The sequence below is a fragment of the Danio rerio genome, chromosome 5 (assembly GCF_052040795.2).
Source record: "Danio rerio strain M-AB ecotype USA chromosome 5, GRCz13ab, whole genome shotgun sequence".
NCBI classification, from domain to species: Eukaryota; Metazoa; Chordata; class Actinopteri; order Cypriniformes; family Danionidae; genus Danio; species Danio rerio.
In genome coordinates, this window is record NC_141025.1 from 10,877,620 (window position 1) to 10,902,500 (window position 24,881).

Consider the following 24,881-nt stretch of genomic DNA (forward strand, 5'->3'; position numbering starts at 1 on the left):
CCAATGAGCAGCGGGAGGGACATTCTGAAGGACAGACCCAAACTGATGAGCTGGAGGAGTCGAGTCCAGTCAGCGCTGTCCGACTCCTTTGATGAAGCTCACACCATTGTCTACCGCCTGAGGGACAAATTCACTGCTAAACTGTGAAAAATCACAGGGCAAGGTGTTTCTGCACTTGACTTAGTGTGATTAAGAATTTAGTCCGTCTAATAACGATATGCAGTTTGATTAATTTACAGTAATCAAGACATGCATCACAAGTATTGTTCAAATGTGGACAATGTGTGTGCCTTTTTAAAGGAAAATCTGCATAATTTAAATGTGACGTTGTTGTCTAGAGTTCTATGCAGGATTAAGGACTAATTGTTGGGAAAAAAAAATTCAATCCCACATAGAACTCTAGAGTGTGCCTTTTGAACACCTTCAATTTTATACAAATTATTTTAGAAATTAAATAGAAAAATTATCAGTGATAAAAGTTACTAAATCAGAGGAATAGAAAATGTAAAACCATTTTATTTTTTACAAGAAATGGTACAAACACATATTTACAAGAGCAGTACAGTGTTGAACAGATCACAGGACTATGTTTTAAAAGGCCATCATCAGAACAAATACAAAAACTTCTAAAAGCACGTGAAGATCAAGGCCCGGGTTTCCTCTTGGATGATGGTTCACCTTCTCCCTCTTGTGCCTTGCGTTTCTGCTTGAAAATGTTCAAATAAAATCATGTTTAGTTTTCAATAACTACAGAAGCATTTGTAATTGACATTTACATTGAATCGTAAAATGTTGAAAATCCAGTAATTAATTTCCTCTAAATTAAAACAATTTCTATCATTAAAACTTAATTTAATAAGAGATTTGTTGTTGTACCCTTGTTGCTTCTGGACGCATTGGTTGATTTGCAGCTCCAGGATTCATCAGCTGGTTTGCATTTTGTCTCATCCTGTCATCCTGTTACAAAAACGATGACCTTTTTTTAAGATTTGGACACTTTTAATATTCTATTTGAATAAGTCTCATTATAGATATTAAAAGAGAAGTGTGTGGGATTGACATCTAGTGGTTGAAGTAGATATGGCAGTCCAAATTCAAAATGTTTTTTTTTCTCCACTTGGCCCCTCTGACAAAGACTACTAAATCGACTACAAAGCTACTAAATCGATGCTACTGTGAATGTAAGCTGCTCAGCTAATATTTACATTTGTAACATATATTTTATTTGCTAATTATAAACCACCTTGTGTATTTAATAACTCTGAATCAGCATTTTATTTCAGAGGCTGCCACTGTCCTCCAGAGATCGCAATTTTAGCCTTCGTGACTAAAATGAAATGCCAAGGCAATCTAGGGTGCTTCAATACAAATGGGTAAACTTGCAATGGGCTGGTTATAGAGCCATTCAGACACTGAACACACATTTCAAAAGGAGAATATCTGACTTTAGCATTGTTTTTTAGATAAACAAGTGTTCACTAAGCATGTTTCTTAAATATCTGCTAACATATTTTAGTATTTTTATGTTTAAGAAGAGCTAAAAACGTACATATACAGCACATTTAAGAGTTTAGTTATGTCTTGGGGAGAAAATAATAAGTATAATATTACCCTTTTAAAAATCTGTCAGCTTTTAATATATCTAAACAAAGGCCAAACGCAGCAGTGTAGTTAGTGGTCTTTTCTGTACATACTTTTAACCAGGGATGCTCTAGTGCCTCTTCAACACTCAGACGCTTCTGTGGATCCACAACCAGGAGCTTCTTGACCAAATCTTTGGCTGAAATGTAGAGTTAAAATGTTTTACTCAAACTACATGCTGTCAGATGTTATTTTCAAAGAAATTGGAAAACATATACAATTCTGAGAATATAAATGCTGAAGGGTTACCTTCATTTGAAACGTTCTTCCACTGAGAGGGGATGAAGCGGTACTCGCCATTAATGATCTGCTCACGGACAGACATGGTGGTGCACTCAGTGTTAAATGGAGGATACCCACCCAAACTATTAAAACAGAGATACAAAAGTAAAGTTATCTCTTTCAGTGGCATTATAACTGCTGTAATCGTAACTTCATATTGGTAAAAAACAAAAACTCTAAATTTAGGAACAATTCAACTACAGAAATTGGTCTTTTTTACATAAAGTGGAAGCTGGTTAAGAAGCCTGAAATATTTCAAATAATTTTTTATAAAGAGGCTAGATTGTTTTTTGCTTTTTTAAAGACAACTATGCAGTGCATTTAATGAATATGGATTACTTTACTGTGTGCCTGGGATATTTTAAAGGGTCACGAAACACCAAAACACATTTTTTGAGCTGTTGACAGTCGTATACGTGTCCCACACTGCTAAAAACACTATTAGGACACCTATATTTCACTAAAAAGTGTAAATTGGTTGTTTTTGCGTTATTTCAAGCAAATTCGTACTTCCGGTTTGAAACGAATTTTTGAAGCTGCGTCATAGACATGATATAATAGCGTTGTATTCCAGCGTGCAGACTGGGCGTCTTCGCCAGAGTGTGTCTTATTACGTCTTACAGTGTGCTGCATTAATGCATGAGTAAGGCTTGGTTCAAACCAATCAGCGCGCTCTATTGTGCAACTTCATTAATATTCATTACTGTCACAGTGTTTAGACGACAGAGACGCCACGTTGTGTTGGCAAAACAAGCGTGAAGTGTAGCTTTTATAGTTTGCTGCAGTTAAGTTTTTTCATTTTCTCTCTGTGAGAGCTCAGACTCACGTGTGGATTAACAGTGTACGCGATGCTCGACAACAGTTGGACTGTCTAAGGAGGATTATTGTTTACCTGAGAGCTGTTCTCATCTGCAAACGCTGAGATCCGGATTCGCTTGTAGTCTTCTCTAAATAAAGACGCGGCTCTAGTTGCTGGTGATTGCCCTGTCTGTACAGATTTGGTAAGTGAGCGACCAGTGCTCTTTGTTTATTCAGTTCGTATTTTATTCGTATCAAACAAACTATTGCACCGAGTATAAACAAGTTAGCACTAACGGTTACAATTAAACTATAACCTCGTGTTGCTTTTTGTGACCGGAATAACACACGCGGCTTTCTGACGCTACCTGCCGTGTGCATCTAAGTTTCCGGGAAATGCTGAGTTTTTTTTCTCTCATTTGCCGTGCGGTATCAAACATTGCATGAAAAATACACGCTTAGAGCAGTTACTCGAATCAAACATCACGTTTATCGGGAGGGACATGAATGAATTCCCTGAATGAAAGAGCCAAACTGCAGTTAAAGTCCACCATTTAATAATTTGGCAAATAATTCGACTACAGATGTCCATGTAAACACAGTCACATTGTCCGCTGTGGTTGTGTGTTTTGACTCTGAAATTCAGCGCGCACAAATAGACACTCCCACACCCTCCCACTTTAGTTCCTCCGGCACTCCCCCCTAAACAGAGCTGGACACGCCCACTTTTCTGACTTTTTCCAAAGTAGAGGTGTGAAAACACCCTGCTGAAACGAGGGGGTTTCATGGCCCTTTAATAATATACAGTTGAAACCAGAAGTTTACATACACTCCAAAAAAAGGTACATAACCATTTAAAAAAATGTCTGATGGTGAATCATACTAAGCGTTTACTATTTTAGGTCCGTTAGGATTACCTAAATCATTTACATTTGCTAAATGCCAGAATAATGAGAGATTTTTTTTTGAGAATTTTTAATAATTTCTTGACAGTCAAAAGTTTACATACATTTAAATGTAGTCAATTAGCCAATCAGAAACGTCCAAAACCTTGACACCATCATCTGCGCTTTTTCAGAGGCAGAATAATCCTATTGTATCCTATTAAGGCCTAATGTGTTTTTTTACATGCATTTTTTTATTTCTCTTTGCTATTTGAACTTATTGGAACCTAATAAGAATAAAAATCGAAGTATCATTTTTTGATATGATGTACTTTTAGAGAAAAATATATGTGGTCTCCTAGTCCCAATTTACATAAAACGCTTTTTGCAGAATTGTTTTATGCATACTTAACAGATTTTTTTTTTTAATTTGCTTTGACTATCAGAGAGTAAAAACAATTTTTTCCCCTTCATTTTGGACACTTAAAAATAGGATTAGGTTGTAATTTTGATGATGATCAGTGGGAAGTTGTATACAAATGTATGTCTTTTTCATTTTCAAGTAACAAAATAATTTAACAAAATTACAAATTTATACAAAGAATATATTTGACCCCAGTTCGCCTTATATATAGATATATAGTAGGATATATCCCGGTGCTTCATCTTTATGTAACCGATGTAAGAAACATAAGGGCACCATTATGCATATTTTTTGGAGCTGTAAAAAAACTAAATGAGCTTTGGGATTCTGTACATGAGTTTTCTATGATGATCCTGGGAAAGAAATATCTCAAGACTCCTTTAATATATCTTTTTGGGGTGGACTTGAATGAGGTATCAGACCATTTTTTTTTTACCAAAAGGATAGGTCTAATATCTTATGTATCTAGGAAATGTATTCTGTTAAACTGGAAACAGGAACTCCCTCCAACATTAAAATTATTTTTAAATATCATAAATGACACACTGCATTGGATTATTTAACATATAGCTTAAAAAATAAAACGCACATATTTTTAAAAACCTGGAAAATTTTTATGGACCCTTTATGAACCCTTTGACCTGAGCCTGTATAATACCCATTATCATACTGACCATTCACAAGCTGTTATTTAATTTCTGTTTTATCTAGTAACATAAACTGGATTTGTTGATGTACATGTTTCTATATTTGTATACTCTGATGCTACACTTAATGCTGAATATTCTTTTTGTCAATTGTGTTGTTTGTTATACTGTAAAATGATAAATAAATAAACAATAATAATACAAAAATAGGGTTTGGGACATTTGATATGCTGCAAAACAGTTGCAGGATGACACTGCATGTCTGTAACAATATAAAACATTCAAAGTATTTAACACTCAGGCCCTAGGAAGGTATGTAAACTTGAAAAGTATGTAGACTTGAAAAGGTATAACAATTTCTCAAAAAATATCTCATTATTCTGCTGTTAAGCATAAAAGAAACACATTTGATAATCTTAACCTACCTAAAAGAGAAAAAGTTTAGTCACATTAACATCTGACTTTTTTTTTTTTAAATGGTTATGTGACTTTTTATACAGTGTATGTAAACTTCTGGTTTCAACTGTAAATACATATCTATATCTATATCTATATATATCTATATATATCTATATATATATATATATATATATATCTATATCTATATATATCTATATATATCTATATATATATATATCGATATATATATATATATATATATATATATATATATATATATATATATATATATATATATATATATATATATATATATATATATATATATATATATCTATCTATATATATATATATATATATATATATATATATATATATATATATATATATACTACTTCTATATTGTTGATAAGCTGTGTTGGGCATTTCACTCTGCCCTGCACGCGCTGAAGGCTGTCAGTGTCGACCAATCGCAACAGGCTGTCACTGGTCCAATCAGTGCAGATTAGCTTCGCGCTACGGAGGGGTTTGGGAACAAATGAATCGCTGAACAATTCATATGAGAGTCGCTGGGATAATTAGTTAAAATAAATTCATATTATAAGACCATGAAAGTGTTTTCTGACCTTGCATGCATATCAGACCCCCAAAACCAAAATATGACCCTATTTCATGTATAATAGGGGCTCTTTAAGACATAATAGAAATGAGATTGGAAAAGGCATGAGGACATGATGATGATTTGACTTCATGCTTTTAAAGGACTTTTAAACTTAAGGACTTTTAATGCCGAATTCCCATTTCCTCATTCACCCGTAATTTTGCAAATCACCATGATCTGGTGGTTAATTTCTGTAGTTGAGATCTAATGTGAAACCAGGCATGTGCACACATAGGGCTCAACCTGTGCAGTGCACATGCCCTTTTTAGTCTTGGATTGAATGTGCCCTTCCAAATGACCCCCTTCCCCCCCACGACAACAACAACAAACCCCCCCACCCGTGCTCCTCAAAAAATTTATCCAGCACATGCCCTTAGGACAGTCTCTGCACGGGCCTGTGTGAAACTACTCTGTACAAGTGCCTAATATGAACTCTAATTCACTTTTGAGTTTAGGACATAATGCAAATGGGATTGGAAAGGACTGAGCACATCATGACAATTTGACTTCAGGCGTTTTAAGGACTATTAAACTTTATAAGGACTTTTTAATGCTGCATTCAACCATAATCTCCACTAACCAGATGAACAGTAGGACTCCCAGACTCCAATAATCCACAGCTTTTGTGTATCCCACAGTCGAGGCGTGCGTGAACACCTCCGGGGCCACATATGTGGGCGTCCCACAGAGCGTCTTCATCAGGGAGGATTCCTCCAAAATCTTGGACTGATTAAAATCCGTAATCTACAAAGCAAGTGGGGAATTTGCATGTGTTGAGAAAGCGGATCATCTCAGGTTCAGGATTATTCCACTACAAAGACAAAAGCTGGGCTCGGATCTAAAAGGTGCTGCTGAGGTAAAAGCTTCTTCTGTCTAAAACTCTCGAACAAACGCACCTTAATCAAACAGATGTCGTCATGTGAAGCCAGCAGCACGTTCTCAGGTTTGAGATCTCGATGGATGATCCCGTTATTGTGGAGATACTGAGGAGAATAAAATAAAACAAGATTATACATTTTCCTTCGCATATCACCTTTGCTGTAGCTTGCTTGCAAGTCTCCACGGCAAAACAAAATTCTAGTCTAAATATCTACAAATAGGGTTGGGCATCTAAGCTATAATGCCGATCCGATACGCATTTCGATACAAAGAATACGATCCGATATATTAGCGATACATTTGTGACATATTGCGATGCAACACGATACGATTCACACCCATATCACGATACGATGCGATATTTCAGCACTAACTAATTAGATCAAGTTTATGAGATTATGTAAAAGAGGATGCTGTGCCATTGAATGAGTTTGATTATTTATTAACCAAGCAAAACCAAGACTTTTTTTACAAACTGGCTTTTCTCTCAGAGCCAGAGTGTCAGTTTACAGTAGAGGGCCATTTCAGAACATATAGCACATATTATTTAAGTATTTTCAAGATAAACAGAATGTAAAAGTGCAATATATATTATAAATGTATATATTTGCACTCTTTCAACATAAAGGTTTACCATTGCACAACAAGAATTGTGATTTAACCTTTCAACTATGAAAACAAGTTTTACAAAGATATTTTGTGCCACTGAATATTCAAAACTTAAGGTCGTGAACTAGCAGTGTTATGCTGCTTTGAAACATCACTGTCACTGTAAACAACAGGCTAATAAAAATCTAAATAAATAAAAATTAACAGGAGGAGGTGTTTAAAACCTACGTTCTCCGTGACACTAGGCTGAATATCTTTGCAGATGAACAATGCAATGGCATTCGTTATTGGCGTAGAGCGAGCAGAACTGTTGCGCATGGAAAAAAACTTGCAATGCTTTTCTCACCACTTTTGGAGCTGGTAGCTACAGTTGAAGCAGTGCAGGAAGCAGGGTATGCAGGGACACTGGAAGATGCTTCCACAACAACACCGTGGCGCCGCTTCAAGTGAGATTTCAGATTAGTCGTACTGCCCGCGTATTTTATAGATGCGCAGCACATTTTGCAAATTGCATCTGTCCTGTCAAGTCGTCCATCCTTAAATCCATAATGTTGCCATACTTTAGATTTAAAACTCAGCGGGGAATAAAATGTTTGTTTTGCTTCTCGCGCTTTCTGAGGGCGCACCACTAGCTTCATCCGCACACCTGATACACTGAGTTGTAGTGTAAGTGTACAAATCCGCAAGCCCGTTGCTAAGGCTTACTTTATGTAGGTCGATTAAATAATGCGCCAAAAACAGGTTGACAACACTTGTTAATAAATAAAAAATACATTCTATATTAAAAATATAAGCTGTATCTCGGAAAAACCGATGCATCTCGCAAAAACCGATGCATCTCGATTTGCTTCCAAAATTTCATTCATCCTCTGCTGCTCTACCGATGCACTCGCATCGTGCACGCGCATGACCGCGTATCGATACATATCGGTTAATCTTCCCATCCCTATCTACAAAATTCTTAAATCAAGAAGCCTTTTCTAGACAAGCAAAACATACCGTCTTATTTTCAGAAATAATCTGCCAATGGGGCAGGTTAAAAGCAAAATAATCATATTCCAAGTGAAAATAAGGACACAAGTATTTATCAGCCTTTACCCATGATGATGCTGACACGCAAAAAAATGTAACTACAAAAAAAATGTAAACTACACGCAAACTCTGTGATTGGTTGGCTTGGTAGAGCTGACGAGTGTGGGCGGGACCGAGAGCCGTGCGAGCCCGATGGAGCGAGTGCGTAACCCACAGCGCATGCAACACCCATAGCTGTGCATTTATACTTCTGCGCGCTGTCTCTTTTGGTCTGCATTAACACTTCCGAAACGCTAGTTGGCAGTGAGGTGTAAATGTTCCTCTGTGTCGAGTTTCTTCTCTGCTGTTTTGCTTTTCTTGAACACTTCCTGGATGTACAAGTGGCTCAAACTCGCTCATTTTGAGGCAGGAACCGGCGGACGTGCAACAGCTTTAACTATGAGGTAAAAACAAAACAAAACTTTCCATCCGGAGCTCCTTCACGGGACTCCACACTTGTAAACAATCGCTCCATCAGGCTCGCACCATTCGCGCGGCTCTCGGTCCCGCTCAGACTTGTCAGAGCTACCAAGCCGACCAATCACAGAGCTTGCGCTACGCGTCTTTGCGACGTGTAGTTAAATTTTTTGAGAGGTGCACGTCAGCGACGGCCACGGCGAAGGGCTATGCGTCAGCGCCGTAGCATACGCCGGCGTTTGACGCAGAAGTATAAATCAGCCTTTAATTTAAAACACATAAGATGTTGTTCATAAAGTCGTACCTCCACAGCCTTGAGCATCTGATAAAAGTAGAGTTTGGCGATATCTTCCTCCAGTTTTTTTTTGGCCTTGATCCTGCCAAACAGCTCGCCACCTTCAATACTACACACAGCACAGAGATTACACCATTTATTCAATTACTGAAATGGTTGCTTAATGCATTAATTTGACAACATTTAAGGTATTGACCCCTTAACTGTCAACCCCACTTTCTGAACATAGACATAAAATGACATGTTCAACTTAAATGATTGCCAATCTTAAATGCTTTGCTGCATAGATTTAAAGTTGATCTCATTAAAAAAAGACACACACACACACACACATATATAGCCCGACATTATTCAAATGTGCACCTACACACAGATCTTTTGCCTTTTAACATAATTTATTCGTAACAAACTTTGGCTATATGCCACTTAGAAGTTTTAGCAAAGAAATAAAATAAATCCTCTGTAACATCGTAACATCTCAGCACTCTAACTAGGCCTAGGCACACACCCTTAGCCTTTAAATTGGCCAACACACCAATAAAAAGTAGTCTATCTTAACAAATTAAATTAAAACAAATTATAAGTTATGATGGGTATTTAGCAATAACAAAATGAAGATAAAGGCTCTGCAAGATTTGTTTCGCCACTCCTCTTCACAATTTGTCATTAAGGGGACGGTGAAGCTGAATATTAAAAGAATAATGCCAATATTAACCTGTATACTCTGTTTACATTACGCATTTAATGGTTTAATTAATATTTATTTATAATTTAAAAATCCATTTACTCACCAAGATTGGGCTAAGTGATTTTTGGGGAGGAACATTATTGAATCCACTGTAAATATCTTTAGCGCAGTCCTGCTCTCAGGATGGTGCGTCCAGCAGCACTGAACACACTTTCACTGCTGCTGCTAAAGGCCAAGATGCAGAGTTCTGTTCTGGCTACATTTAGTCATTTAGCAGACGCTTTTATCCAAAGCGACTTACAAATGAGGACAAGGAAGCAATTTACACTACCAAGAGCAACAATGAATAAGTGCTATAGACAAGTTTCAGGTCTGTAAAGTCTAAGAAGGGAAGTATTAGTAGTATTAGTTTTTTTTTTTTTGGTACAGTTAGTGTGATATTCAGAGAGGCAATTGCAGATTAGGAAGTGAAGTGGAGACTAAATAGTTGAGTTTTTAGTCGTTTCTTGAAAATAGCAAGTGACTCTGCCGTTCTGATGCAGTTAGGGAGTTCATTCCACCAACTGGGCAGATTGAGCGTGAGCGTTCGCGAAAGTGATTTCTTCCCTCTTTGGGATGGAACCACGAGGCGACGTTCATTCACAGATCGCAAGTTTCTGGAGGGCACATAGATCTGCAGAAGCGAGAGCAGATAAGAAGGAGCAAGGCCAAAAGTCGCTTTGTAGGCAAACATCAGAGCTTTGAATTTGATGCGAGCAGCAACTGGCAGCCAGTGCAAACGGACTAGCAGCGGAGTGACATGTGCTCGTTTAGGTTCATTGAAGACCACTCGTGCTGCTGCATTCGGGAGCAGTTGAAGAGGCTTGACAGAGTTAGCTGGAAGCCCAGCTAGTAGAGAGTTACAGTAAACCAGTTTGGAGAGAACAAGAGCTTGAACAAGGAGTTGAGCTGCATGTTCAGATAAGAAGATGGCTAATTTTGCAAGTTTTTGATAGGAATGTTTGTTTATCTTCTACCAGCCGAGAACATCCATTTCATTTTCCATGACAGAAAGTTCAATGAAGTGAGTGACCTCGTCATCTTCACTGTCAGCTTGCTGTACATTGCTGTTTAGCGCTCTACCGTAATACGTGGTGTAAGAGCGACCGCCAAAATACCTTGGTGGCTAGAATGACTGCTCTTTTTGAAATGGTGGCTTTTTGACTTCTTCGTCATCCTTAGTTTTACCTTTGTAGGGATGGGTTTTAATGTGGTAACAAACGATTTAATTACTTTCTCGCGCTAATCGAAATGCATTACATGACTGTTTATTTACCCCGCAAGCCCAAGCCCGGCTCGTCTAAAATTATAGAAATTAAACCGTTGGGTTCTGGCAAAGATCTTCAGCTCTAATTGACAGTAATTCAAAGCTAAATATCTGATCAACATAAATATCTGATCTATATTCCAAATTTGAAGTTAACTCCTCAAAATATTTGCTTTTTGCAACATTTTGTTGGGTGCAGTACCAAAAATCACCCCCAGATGACATTCAGTTTTCATTAGTGATGTGTATGTTTTGAGGAATATGATCTATTTTTTTTCATACATTTGACAATATTTGGAAAGTAGACATTTAAATTCTAATGAAGTATGAGCAGTTTGATGGTTTATTGTCTAAATTTACCCTCTAAAAAAACATTAAAATGTTTTCATGCAGATTGCTGTAGCAAAGTAATGCTTTACAACACAAATAAATAAATAAATAAATAAGTGTTGCTCGGTAATCAATCTTACTAAAACACAGTAAGGTTTGTTATGATTTCTTTATGTTTAGACCGATATTATGCTTTGAATATTTAACTGCAAATGGCCTCACAGGTTAAAGAGTGACAGTAAATGGGTTGAACTATTACTTTTCCTACATGACAAAAAACTACAAAACAATATTGAAGTTAAATCCTAATCGCTGGTGGGACAGTGACAGTCCTATTTGATTTAAAAGGGCAACAAGTTGAAATATTTAAAAATGTTTTAAGAATATGTTAGAAAAAAAAACAAGCAATTGTTATATTACAGCACAAAATACAACTAACAGTCCTGTTTGAAAGGGTGAGTTGCACCCAACAGTTGCAGTTCATTTTTTCCACTCTCAGATCGGCTGATCTCAGATGTCTTTTACCTTTGACTTGAACAGCCTAAAAAGCTCATTAAAATGCTTCTTCTTTTTTTTTTTCGTAGACCAATGGTTTCACTTCGCAAGACCTTAATTTATCACCAGAGGCAAAGGGTATAACATTTTACTTTATTTCTTTTACTCTAAAAGTACTTGACTTGCATTCTATGAATCACCAAGAAACTCAGGTTGAGCTAAAAATCGTACTGCTATTCTGTTTACAATTAATAATATTATTCTGAAGACGAAAATATCATTTACTTCTCATACAGTAGCTTAAGGGTGAGTAAAACAGCAGTAAATTTTCATTTTTCAATAAACTATCGACTGAACAGTCAAAATATGCAGCGTTTTATAAACTTCTAGTACTACCTTACATGAAATTGCCTTTAAAGTTTCATTAAAAACTATTTACAAGAGGAAATTCGTAATTTAACCCCAATTAAACACTACTTACTACTCCAAAACAATGTAGTAGGAGTCTTCAGTCTGGTAGAAATCTTCAGTTTTGATCAGGCACGGCTAAAGGAGGAGAGAGAAACCACGAACAAACGTATTTAATAATCCTTATTTCTGTCAATTTAAAATGTAATCCTTGACTTACATGATCAATTTTCTTTAAAATTTCGATTTCCCGCTCAGCATTTCGTGTGGCTGTCTGTAAAACGCAAATAAAACATTTTAATACCAAAAAACGATAAACATCAGCGTGTGCGAGCAAAATCTAAACCAGGGGTCACCAAACTTGTTCCAGGAGGGCCGGCGCCCTGCAGATTTTAGCTCCAACTCTAATCAAACACACCTGAACAAGCTAATCAAGGTCTTACAAGGTATACTTGAAACATCCAGGCAGGTGTGTTGAGGCAAGTTGGAGCTAAACCCCGCAGGGACACCAGCACTCCAGGACCGAGATTGGTGACCCCTGATCTAAACTATCAAATGCAGAATTTTAATAATGGACACACGTGACCAGTAAATTCTGCAAACATCAACACTTTTGAAATGTTGCTTTGGTTTTTTTATTCATTTTCCTTCAGCTTAGTCTGATTTATCAGACGTCCCCACAGTGGAATGAACCGCCAACTATTCCAGCATATGTTTTACGCAGCAGATGCCCTTCCAGCTGCAACCCAGTACTGGGAAACACCCATACACTCTCACACTCATACACTATGGCCAATTTAGTTCATCCAATTCACCTATGGCGCATGTCTTTAGACTGCGGGGGAAATTAGAGCACCCGGAGATAACCCACGCCAACACAGGGAGAACATGCAAACTCCGCACAGATATATAGACAATATGGCTCATATTACAGGCATAGCTTACATTTTAAAATAGGCAAATAGAATAACTAAAAAAAGGTTTGTGTATTTAACAATGTTACAGTTTTTTGCTTTATATATGATCAAATAAATGCAGCAGGTGAACATAAATTGGTTAAAAGATGTGTATTAGGGATGCGCAATATATAACTTCAGCATCGATATCACAATGTTTTAATTTTATAATAGTAATTTTAGTTCATTCATCCATTTTGAGCGGTATTATAGTTGAACCAATTGTGAAGTTTGACCTTAATGAAGGGAATTAATTAATGTATTTCAGGGCTGCATGGTGGCTCAGTGGTTAGCACTGTCGCCTCACAGGGAGAAGGTTGCTGCTTCGAGGCCTGGCTGGGCCAGTTGGCATTTCTGTGTGGAGTTTGCATGTTCTCCCACTGTTGCTGTTTCCTCCGGGTGCTCCGCTTTCCCCCACAGTCCAAACACATGCGCTGGAAGTGAACTGGATGAACTTTCCTTAATTTAGGTTTTAATGTTATATCAGCAGCATTGGCCTTACCATACACCAAATATAAAATATATAATCATATATAATAAATAATATATAATAAAATATAAATAACAAACATACATTGAAAAAGAAACAACAAAAAACATACATATATAATCTTTTAGTTTGATTACAGATAAATAATCGAAAATTCCATTTTCTCCTTTTCAAACATTTCACTTAAAATATTTCCCGAATAAAAACGCTCTTTAATATCATTTGAAAATACAAATTCTAATAAAATTTATTTTATCGTCAAAATATTCTCATACAAGTCACAAATAGGTTTTTCTTCCCCTTTCAATAAATATGCGTGTGTGAGTCGTGAGTGTCTAATTCTTCATCTCGTATGTACCACCTGCTCATGTCTATTTTCAAAATGATAGTTATTTCGTACATTAACAAATGTAATCACTTCATACAACTTGCCATTTCTCATTAATATACAGATTTAAAATGTGTTTAATATCAGATACAGGAATTTTACATTCCATAATCTCCAACTGTAAGGCTTCCTTAGCTGCTTTATCTGCACGTTCGTTTGCAATGAAACCCATATGTCTAGGTATCCAGCAGAAAATAATATCTAATAATATCTATCTTGAAAAGGTCCACTTTTTCTATAATACTAAAAGTCATAGGATGATCAGTTTTCATTGATTCAAGTGCTTGTAAACAGGATATAGAGTAGGGTATATGCCGAGCTACTGTTTTTCCTATACTGATAAACTTCCGGTGACCTGTTATTGTGAACTTTTTCCATTTTATACGGTTCCTTTTACAGCATCGATGTTGTAATGTCATTAAAATGCATCCAGTTAAATCAACTTTGGCATTCATTTAGTTGCTCAAGTGTAAAACGAGACAAAAAGCCGTTCACTCGCACGCGCCCGTCAGAATCGGCAGGCTAGCGCAGAAGCTCCATTAAATATACTGGGGTAAAATAAATGCTCATATTATAAAGACATTGCGGGGGGAAATGTAATTTAATGCAGTGCTTCTTGTACAATCTGAGTCCCACTTTATATCAGAAATCACTCAGCTAGCGGAGATCGCTGAGAAAACAGCCCTTAAACGCGCTGGTTTTTGCATCTGCTGAAATGGCATCTGCTATGTGAAACATATGCTGGAGTACTTGGCGGTTCATTCCGCTGTGGCATCCCTTGATAAATAAGAGACTAAGGAAAATGAATGAATAAACGCATTTCAATTTTATACGATGATTCAACAGTGTTACTTATTTATATTTGATTATTCAATTTCTGTACCTAAATACAGTCCAGAATACCATAAAAACAACCGACTGCTTCATTTATGCAGATGAACTGCCCTACAAAATCATCCCAATCAATTTATTATTATGTTTTTTTTTCCAAGTCATCTGGTAAAATAATATTCATATAGCAGAAAAACAAAACATTGCAATGTCATTTTTCTCCAGTATCGCGCAGCCCTAATGTGTATTGTACAAATATAAATACAAGTTCTTACCCCTATTGATGGAAAGTCGTGTTTGTTTATAGTTTTCAGAGCAACCTTTTTAAAGGTTTCCTTCTCAATGGCAAGCTTCACTTCACCACAGACGCCTCTGTCGGAAAATAAAACAGTTAAAAAAAAGCAAAGATATGCAATTATTAAAGATGATTTATTTTAAAAGAAGTCTCTGATGTCCCTAGAGTGTGTATGTGAAGTTTCAGCTCAAAATAATACACAAATAATGTTTAATAACTCTCTAATTCTGCCCCTTTTAGGCTTTGATCCTAATTGTGTCATTTTGGTGACTGTCACTTTAAATTCAAATAAGATTAAGCTTTTTTTTAGGAGGGCGGAGCTACAAATGCCTGTGTAACAGCATAGTGGCAGATTCAAAAGCAAGACCAACCTTGTATGCTAATGAGGGAGAGGTTAGCCCCTTTCACACATACAGACCTTTCCAGAAAATTGCCGGCAATTTTCCGGAAAGGTTGTATGTGTGAACAGGTCCTTTTTGAAAATACCGGTAAATTCGTTCTGGCTATTTTCCGGAAAGAGAAGTTGTAACATTACCAGCAATTTGCCGGAATGTTGCGCTGTGTGAATGCAGAAGGAAGATTCCCGTAATAAGCGCGTGCACGTCTAGAACGTGCTGACGTGAGACGTCTGCTTTAGCCAATCACAACAGTCAGACGCATTTACGTCCGCGCCGTTTGTGAGGATAAAAGCCTTTGAATATTTTTCCAGACACATTTAGCTGCTAGAAGTTAGTCAGATCACGTTTATATGTTCTTCTTAATGCCAACTGTGTAAATAATCATCGATGAGATGCTTATGATAAGCCGTTGTTTGTTTACCTTCAAGCTTTGCGTGTGCCTGTAAAACAGCCTGTGAGCGTCTGCACACGCACATATTATGAACATCTCGACATGCGAAAGTGATCCTGCGAAAGTTGTTCACAATATTGATCATCCACAGAGTTTGTAATGTAGTCAAATGTTTACAAATACAAGCGCAGCCGTTTAAAGCTCATTTGTAGTGAATGATGTCAGAATTTACCGGTATTTTGGAATGGATGTGTGAATGCTCTTTTCCGGAAAATTTCCGTAACGTCCTCGCATGTGTGAACAGCGCTTTTTTGAAAATACCGGTAAAGTCGTTCCGGAAATTTTTCAGATATTTACCGGTATCACTGTGTGAAAGGGGCTGTTGTCACTAATGGGCGGGGCTTTTCCCCTCTGATGACACAAACAAATGGAGAATGTCAATCAAAGTGTTTCTGCGGACTGTTTTTATTAAGTGGGATTATAAAAATTAGAATGAATACATTTTTACCATTAGAATCTGGTTAAATTCACAGACTGTTGCCCCAAACCCCTTATGAAAGTGATTTTTGCATAATAGGTGCCCTTTAAATAAAACAGAATTGTGCAGGAAGCTGAAGTTTACTCACTGCTTCCGGTTCTGGTTTTTGTCAGAGTAGTAAGAAATGTAACTACATCAATGGGTCATTCGGGTTGATTTATTTCGATTACTTTGAAAAGTACATAGTACTGTACAACAGCAATACATTTCTGTCACAATTTAATCAAGTGGAACTAATATTATGCAGGAAATATTTAGGATAAACCTAAAATGACTTTGACTTTCCAGTGTCTTTTCTATATTAGTGACAGATAAGGACAGATTATTGGGAGATTTACAGCAAAATTGTATATTTATATGCTATTATGGATAGCGTAGACAGGCCTGCCACAATAATCAACATATAGACTTATCACAGAACACATTGGTGATGCAATATACATCGCCCCATACATAAAAACCACTTCTAGCAACACTTTAGCCGAGTGTGATTGTTACTTCAGTATATATTCATGTTGGTAGTAAATAGATCTGATAGCAGATATCGCAGTCAACTTTTTACCTTGCAACATTTGTGTTAACATTTAATATTATTTATTTAGGATATGCAATTTGATATCCTGATTTCAATTCCTGATTATTAAACTGTTAAAATGACTGTAATTAAATGAAATATTCCTAAGAATAACATATGATCTGTTCTTTGTAAGAGTGCACTTGCACTATGATGATATTATATTGTCATTCTGGCATTATATAATGAGTGAACAAAATGGTCTTAAAATGGCAATGACAATAATATATTTTGGTGCAATATATCGTACAACAAAAAATAGATATTGTGACTGGCCTAAGTTTGAATGGCAGTGTGTTCCTTAATATAAGGTTAGGGGAAACGCTGCATACACAGACACACACACTTTACGTTGGAGTAGTCTTTTTTAATTTTAATAAATTTCATTTAATACATTTTCATTTTAACACACAGCTTTTTTATTAGTTGCACAGCCACTTTGATTGTAGGGTATATACAGAAACCAGAGAGTGATCTTTTAAGACATATTTAACCTCATCGCCCCTTCAGGTTTCAACCGCTAACATTGTGACATTTTAACTTACAGTATATTTACTAGGGATGCCACGGTTCTCAATATAATATTAAACCGTTTGGTACAACATCCACGGTTCAATATCTGCTAGTAAATTGCAGTTTTCTCGGTTTTGCATTTAAATAATTTGTGAGCGTTTTATATCTCCCCGAATTGACTGTGTGTGTGTCTGTAAGTCCATGAGCTGAGATGAGGAAACTCCTCCCCGCGAGTACAGCAAATATCACTATGCTGTAAAGTTGGGTGGCGCTTAACCATCATTCCACACTTTAACATGGCAAGCGCCAGCGAAGTGAGGCAACAGTACGAGGAAGGGCCGGCGTCTTTCAAATCTGCAGTGTGAGGACATTTCACTTTTGCGGGTAAGTATAATGCCCCCCAAAAAAAAAAAAAAACGATGAACAAAAAGCAACTGTGTGCAAGCATTGTTTTACACATATAACCATGACTGCACATCTGCAGCGCCATCACCCAGCAATATCACTGTCTGAAGGCAGGATAGCAGAGAAGGTAAAAGTCCTCCAAATAGCAACAATGCCTCGCTGAATCTTTCAAGCAAACACACCCAACTGGTTCCGAGAGACACATAAAAACAACAAGGGCAGTGCGGGTGTTTATGGCTAAAGATTTGCAGGTGCTTTCAGTGATTGGAGATGTGGGCTTTTGTCATCTTATAAAAGCACTCGATCCGCGTTACAGACTACAGTCTCGCACTTTTTTCAGCACCGAGATAATTAAGATGGTTTATTTACGTTTACTGAAGTACAATTATGTTGATTTGAAATGGCCAATTTATCTTCATTAACTTCACATGTGTGTTTATTTTCAAAGTGTAGGATTTTATGTGTTCCCCAGTTTGTACATGGGCTACCAGCAGCTGTGAGATTTCAGTGTTACAATTTTTTATACAATACACTAGGAACTAGTGTACTTTTCTTGGCTGTTAAGTAAAACAAAATGAGTATTGCAATAAATAGTTTTTATTTTTTTCCCCTTAACCTCTTACTGTTCCCATTGCCTATAGAATAATAAAAAAAACATGAGTCAAGCCATGAGAACCAAAACGAACCAAAAACCGTGTTAAAAACCAAAACCACCTCTCCACACCACAACCAGTGAGCAGTGTGGAAATATAAATTTCTATCATCTAGTTCCAAATGAACAATAATCTACGTATAACTGAAAAGTTATATTATTTGGTTTTTATTTATATCATTTTATTAATATCCCAGCTAGGAGGGACATTAAACCTTTGTCTTTCTGACTACAGGCTAAGCCAAAGTGATGCAAATGCTGTAAACGACTCTGCCTTTGTCTTCGGGTGTTGCTTTTATGCTTCAGAAACTCTTTGTTGATTAACTTGTGTGGTCAGTACATGGGCCGGTTTTTAACACCTATGCCATGTTGACTCCAATACTGAATTTGCATGCTTTGTTTAGACATCTCCCCTCCTCCTAACAGGACATCTTTGTCTTAATTCAGACTTGTGAGAGACTTGTGATAGAACTTGCAGACTGCAGACCTCTAATAGGCTCTTGCAGACACATGGACATCCTAAAGACGCTGTACGACTGCAGATCAACCAACACGTCTCAATAAAGGAATTGTTTGTTTCGAGTCTCCTGGACTGGCCTTCCTCTCTTCTCCCACTGATTTATTTTTTTTTACAACAGCAGCATGCACTTGGATGATGGGACGGTAGCCAGAGGACAACGGCACCAGTGCGCTCACTACACATCAGCTATAGATGAAGTGGAGAGACAGTGATAAAGCCAGTTTGGTGGATGAGGATGATAAGGAGGCCATGATGGGTAAGGGCCGATGAAGGGAATTTGGCCAGGACTTACTCTCTACGAGAAGTGCCAATGACCACAGACTGTTAATGAACAGCTAACTAGTAGTTTGTTAAGCTAACTGTGTTAGTTAATGGTTTGTTAATAATGTGAATTGTGTCCTAAACAAAAGCGTTACCAGACTTTTTCATAAGTTCTTTAAATCAACTCATCTACTTTTAATACTTTAAGACCCTGCAGACACTCTGAATTTTCTCATCAAAAACTTCTGTGACATTTATAAGTTTCAGAAATTCAGCTCGACTTACGTCCCAATCTTTCGTGCTATATGATATTTCTTACTGAACTCCAAAGGAAGGTTTGCTTGATCGTCCGCCATCTTATCTATGAACATAAAAACTGTGGAAAGAGTTCAGAGTCTGAATAATGCCAGAATTATTGTTCACATTTCATAAACATAACAAGAACTTTCAGCTAAACGACTAACCTTGATGTTTTTGTTCTGCGAGAGCGATAACGGAGTTATTGCTAAGTAGACTTTGCTTCCCGTTTCCCAGTTTCTCGTCGTCCACCCATGTGCCGTTTCCACTCAGGTCCTCAAGATAAACCAGATTCTCATCCTGAAACAGCAGCAAACACATTGCGCTGATGGACACCTGATGTTAATGCTGAAATGCACAATTCATAATTGGGCTGTGCGATTAATCAAAACGAAATTGCAAACTTGTAATGTAATGTAATGTGTGTTTATATAGCGCATTTATTGTGTACGGCCATACACCCAAAGCGCTTTACAATCATGAGGGGGGTTCTCCACACCACCACTTGGATGATGCGACGGCCGCCACAGGACAACGGCGCCAGTGCACTCAACACACACCAGCTATTGGTGGAGAGGAGAGACAGTGATAGAGTCAATTTGGTGAATGGGGATGACTGGGAGGCCTTGATTGTAAGGGCCAATAGGGGCACTTTGGCCAGGACACCTGGGTTACACCCTTACTCTTTACAAGAAGTGCCATGGGATTTCTAATGACCACAGAGAGTCAGGACCTCGGTTTAACGTCTCATCCGAAAGACGGCGCTCACTGACAGTATAGAGTCCCCTTCACTATACTGGGGCATTAGGACTCACACAGACCACAGGTTGAGCGCCCCCTGCTGGCCTCACTAACACCACTTCCAACAGCAACCTAGCTTTCCCAAGTGGTCTCCCATCCAGGTACTGACCAGGCTCAGCCCTGCTTAGCTTCAGTGAGGAACCGGTCTTGGGCTGCAGGGTGATATGCCATTGATTCAGCGTGACCAATAATCATCACACGGCTACAGAATCATCTCACAGAAGGATTTATTTCAGACACTCTACTGAAGTAATGAAGTGAGGTGGGATTAAAAACATGTTCTTATATGTGGTATTTCAACATACAAGTGGATTGGGGGTTTACGTGAGCCAGCTTCACTGACAAAATACACATGAAAATTGCCTTTGATTAATCGCCCAGCCCTAATTCACAGTATTGCTACTTCAAACTTTATTAGATAATACTTAAAGGGTCACGAAACACCAAAACACATTTATTGAGCTGTTGACAGTCGTATATGTGTCCCACACTGCTAAAAACACTTTTAGGACACATATATCTCACTAAAAAGTGAAAATTAATTGTTTTTGCGTTATTTCGAGTAAATTCGTACTTCCAGTTTGAAACGAATTTTTGGAGCTGCGTCACGGCCATGAGATCTTAGCGTGTATTCCAGCGTGTAGACTGGACGTCTGTACCAAGGAGTCCCGTATTACATCTCTGAGTATGCTGCATTCATTCATGCTTATGGCTTGGTTCAAACCAATCAGCGCGCTCCATTATGTATGCGCCGCAACTTCATTAATATGCATGCTTGCTTCGAAGACTGTTCCTGAAACAGTGTTCAAGGGGCAGAGAGACGACACACGTCGTGTTGCCAAAAGTAGTGGGAATAGAATAAGAATTGTTTGGAGATACAGGTCGCTAGTGTTGCTTTCATAATGTGAAGGTCTTGTTTTATTTTCTCTCTATGAGAGCGCTGCTGGACTCACGTGTGGATCAGTGCTCGCGACGCGCGATAGAAATGCGTTTGTTTGGAACATTTTTTACTCGAGAGCATTTCTCATCAATGGTGAGATCCGGATTTGCTGCTCGTCTCCTTTAAAAAAAGACGCAGCTCCAGTATGTGCTGATTATCCTGTCTACAGATTTGGTAAATGTGTGCGATCAGCGCCCTTTCTTTGTTCATTCAGATGGCAAAGTTATAGTTCGTACGGTCAGCGGTACTCTTTCAGTGTTTACAGACAGACCTTAGTCAAAATGATTTCTAAGTTACTTAGTTTACAGTACGTTAATATCACTACAATATTGAAAGATCTGCTGTAAATGCTGCTCTCTGTGTGTAAACACGTGAACACTGTAAGCAAACTTTTGCCGACCGTCGTGTTGAATTTTTGCCTCATTTTGTGACAGGATTGTCTACACACATACGCTTTCTGCCCTACCAAGTGCATCTGAGTTACAGAGAAATGCAGAGGCTTTTTTCAATTTAAACGAAGTGCGGTATCAAACATTTCACCATCATTAAACACACAGTCTTTCTCCACTGCGTGTGTGTGTGTGTGTGTGCGTGTTTATTTTCCTCAGTCTGCAGCACGTGCCCAATTGGCAACTCCCATTTTTATTCAAACCCTGCCCATTTTCCCTCCCCCGACACTCCCACCCAAACAGAGCTAGACACGCCCACTTTCCTGACTTTTTCCAAACTAGAGGTGTGAAAACCCCCTGCTGAAAAGGAGGGTTTCTTGGCCCTAAAATCAGAAATACTAAAGCTAACTCTTTCACTGGGGAAAAAAAAAGCATTTGAATATTCTGCATTTCTAAGATATTTTAATGAGTGGTTTGATAAAATATGGTATAGGAACAGCTTCCCAATGTTGCACTTACCCTAAAAATCCTAAAATGTTTCTTGCTGTACGTATTGAAATATGGTGATTTTTTCAGAATGGAGTTGCTGAAACTATAATCGCATCTTTTATCCCGCCCAAAGCTGTACTGGTTTTCTGTGCAATCTGCAAAATATAAAGAGAGTAATTATTAGTTATTTAAAAGTTGTTAAATGAAATTATTTAAAATCAAAGATGATTTTTAAAATGAGGCTGAAATGAAATATTAATATTACATTTCTTTGACATTATTACAAACATTATTCTTTCACAATATTACAAACTTTGACATTCATCACAGCAGTTCACCGGAAGCACTTGTACTGGGTTACTGAAAATGAAAAGTCCTTCAGATAATTAATAATTAAATAGATAATTAATAATAAGAGTGTCTTGAGAAGACAAAAGACTTAACTGAGCACGCTGAACCCCTGCTTCAGAGGAATGATGCGGCCCCACACCTGCGGCTGAACCTCCTCCTCATCTTCCGGGATGGACTGGAGCTCCTGGACAGGTACTGTGTCCACCGAACTCAGAGTCCCGGAGCCTGAGGACGAGCCCTGGCTTGACGATGTTGGGGCGGATGAGGAGCTGGATGCAGGCTGGGATTGAGTTTGGGACTGAGTTTGGGACTGAGATTCACCGCTGGGTCCAGCTTCCTCAGACATGATGCTTTTATTCTGGACACACACACTGAAAGGAAACTAAAATGAATAAACTATTTCATAACAAAAGTTCAGATCTCATTGCAGAGAATGTATTCAGAATGGAATATTCACTGCATGTACACATGTTGTCTTCATGGGGTTGCAAGTGATTTAAAGAAGTTTGCGAACGATAAAAGAGAACAAAAAAAAAAAACATTTCAGCATCTTTTTATTTAATTTATTTTTTTTAAATATACAACAGCAAGTTCTATGATTTTTTAAGGCTAGATATAGTATTTCACAATTATTCATTCATTCATTTTCCTTCGGCTTAGTTGTTTTTCTGTCTGGAGATGGAAAGTGTATGACCGAAATCCACACACACGTATACCCCTTTTCCAAGCAATAGCAGTTGATGCTTTTCATGGCTGGATTCGCCATGCAAGGTGACATTTCCCCCACTGCTTGGCCAGACCAAAACAGAAAAGAGGATGCAGTATAGCTGTTTTTATTTTGTTTTGTTTTTTACTGTAACTGTATTCTGTAAATACTTCTGTTGATGGTACATGTAGACAACGTTATCAACAACTTTGTGTTGGTTATGACGAACACTGTGTACACAGTTTTTGTGGGGAAAATACAGTAAAATATATATGGTGTTTGTGTGTTTTGTATAAAACAATATTCTGAAATATTGAAATAATAAATATAGAAATAATCTATTCATGTGATGGCTTGTGTGTTTCATTTAAAAACAAAATACCATTTTGAGAAGAAATCACATCATTTTGAACGTAGAGTTTCATTTTGCAGAAGAATTGAAGAGTTTTGCCCAATGTGTGTGTGTGTTTTGTGATTTGTGTGTAGAGTTCTGCTTACAGAAAATGTGTGTAAACAATTGGAAAAAACTGTAAGGAGAAATTCTGAATGTGCGAATATAAAATCAACTTTACCTCAATTTGAGAAATTATCGGTTTTACATGTATCATGTGGCCTTTAAAGTTTGCTGCCGTGTACTGAAAATATGCAATCAGTACTTTAAAGAAAAACATCAAAGGTAAAACATTTAGACAATTTTACAGTTGATTAGATTCCTTTATCCCAATGGGGTCAGAGTTTAATTCATTTAAGTCACACAGGTGTCAAACTCAGTTCCAAAAGGGCCGCAGCTCTGCACAGTTTAGTTCCAACCCTAATTAAACACACCTGATCAAACTAATTGAGTCCTTCAGGCTTGTTTGAAACCTACAGGTAAGTGTGTTGGAGCAGGGTTGGAACTAAACTGTGCAGGGCTGTGGCCCTCCAGGAATTGAGTTTGACACCCCTAATGTAAGTGTATCTGACATTCTGACAATATGGATGCAGTACTGTATATAAAAACACAAAAGGCATAAGTGTAAAAGTCAAAGCTTGACCATTATAGATAATATTATTTAGACAATGAGTTGATGTGATTTCTTTATCTCAAATGGAGACAGAGTATAAATGATTAATACTATTTTTTATATAAAAAATATATGTTTTAATATTATAAAATAAATGAAGTGCAAATAATAAAAACAGGTCCTTGTACAAGGATGTTTTCTATTGTTATATAATTTCATATGGTTGATTTGTTTAATTTATTCAAACAGTTATTAATTTTTTTATCGTGAAATTAAGCCTTAGGCAACAAAAAGGGCAATAGGTTTGAAACCAAATGTCTAAATGAATGTCAAACGTCACATTAACTTTACTGTGGTATTCAACCATAGTATATTAAATATTAAATATTATATATTATATATTATATATATATTGTACTTTAAATATTGGGTCTGAAAGAGCATGTAAATATGACTTC

At 37.3% G+C, this 24,881-nt stretch overlaps 2 protein-coding genes and 1 long non-coding RNA gene across 5 annotated transcripts in view; 2 read left to right on the plus strand and 1 right to left on the minus strand.

Annotated features, from left to right (window-relative positions):
- Nucleotides 1–9,595, plus strand: part of gstt2 (glutathione S-transferase theta 2) — a 32,175-nt gene extending 22,580 nt beyond the window's left edge. The window contains exon 5 of one of the 2 annotated variants that reach the window (XR_015489988.1): nucleotides 8,901–9,595. Coding sequence is in view for 1 of the 2 variants with exons in the window: in NM_200521.3 (NP_956815.3) it covers nucleotides 1–147 (147 nt within the window). In the remaining variant the exon portion in view is untranslated. 2 annotated transcript variants of the gene reach the window in all.
- chek2 (checkpoint kinase 2) overlaps nucleotides 499–24,881 on the minus strand; it is a 24,967-nt gene continuing 584 nt past the window's right edge. The window contains exons 2-15 of one of the 2 annotated variants that reach the window (XM_087251370.1): nucleotides 22,807–23,084; nucleotides 22,393–22,517; nucleotides 19,911–20,043; nucleotides 19,732–19,822; nucleotides 15,175–15,271; nucleotides 12,455–12,508; nucleotides 12,308–12,372; nucleotides 9,017–9,116; nucleotides 6,633–6,719; nucleotides 6,317–6,480; nucleotides 1,891–2,006; nucleotides 1,695–1,780; nucleotides 877–957; nucleotides 499–706 (exon numbers count right to left, since the gene is read on the minus strand). In XM_087251370.1, coding sequence (XP_087107496.1) covers nucleotides 644–706; nucleotides 877–957; nucleotides 1,695–1,780; nucleotides 1,891–2,006; nucleotides 6,317–6,480; nucleotides 6,633–6,719; nucleotides 9,017–9,116; nucleotides 12,308–12,372; nucleotides 12,455–12,508; nucleotides 15,175–15,271; nucleotides 19,732–19,822; nucleotides 19,911–20,043; nucleotides 22,393–22,517; nucleotides 22,807–23,059 — 1,515 coding nt within the window. In that variant the 5' untranslated portion in view covers nucleotides 23,060–23,084 and the 3' untranslated portion in view covers nucleotides 499–643. 2 annotated transcript variants of the gene reach the window in all.
- LOC147843865 (uncharacterized) lies at nucleotides 19,437–23,758 on the plus strand. The gene is made up of 2 exons (XR_015490967.1): nucleotides 19,437–21,728; nucleotides 21,793–23,758. It is a non-coding gene; the product is annotated as an uncharacterized LOC147843865 (long non-coding RNA).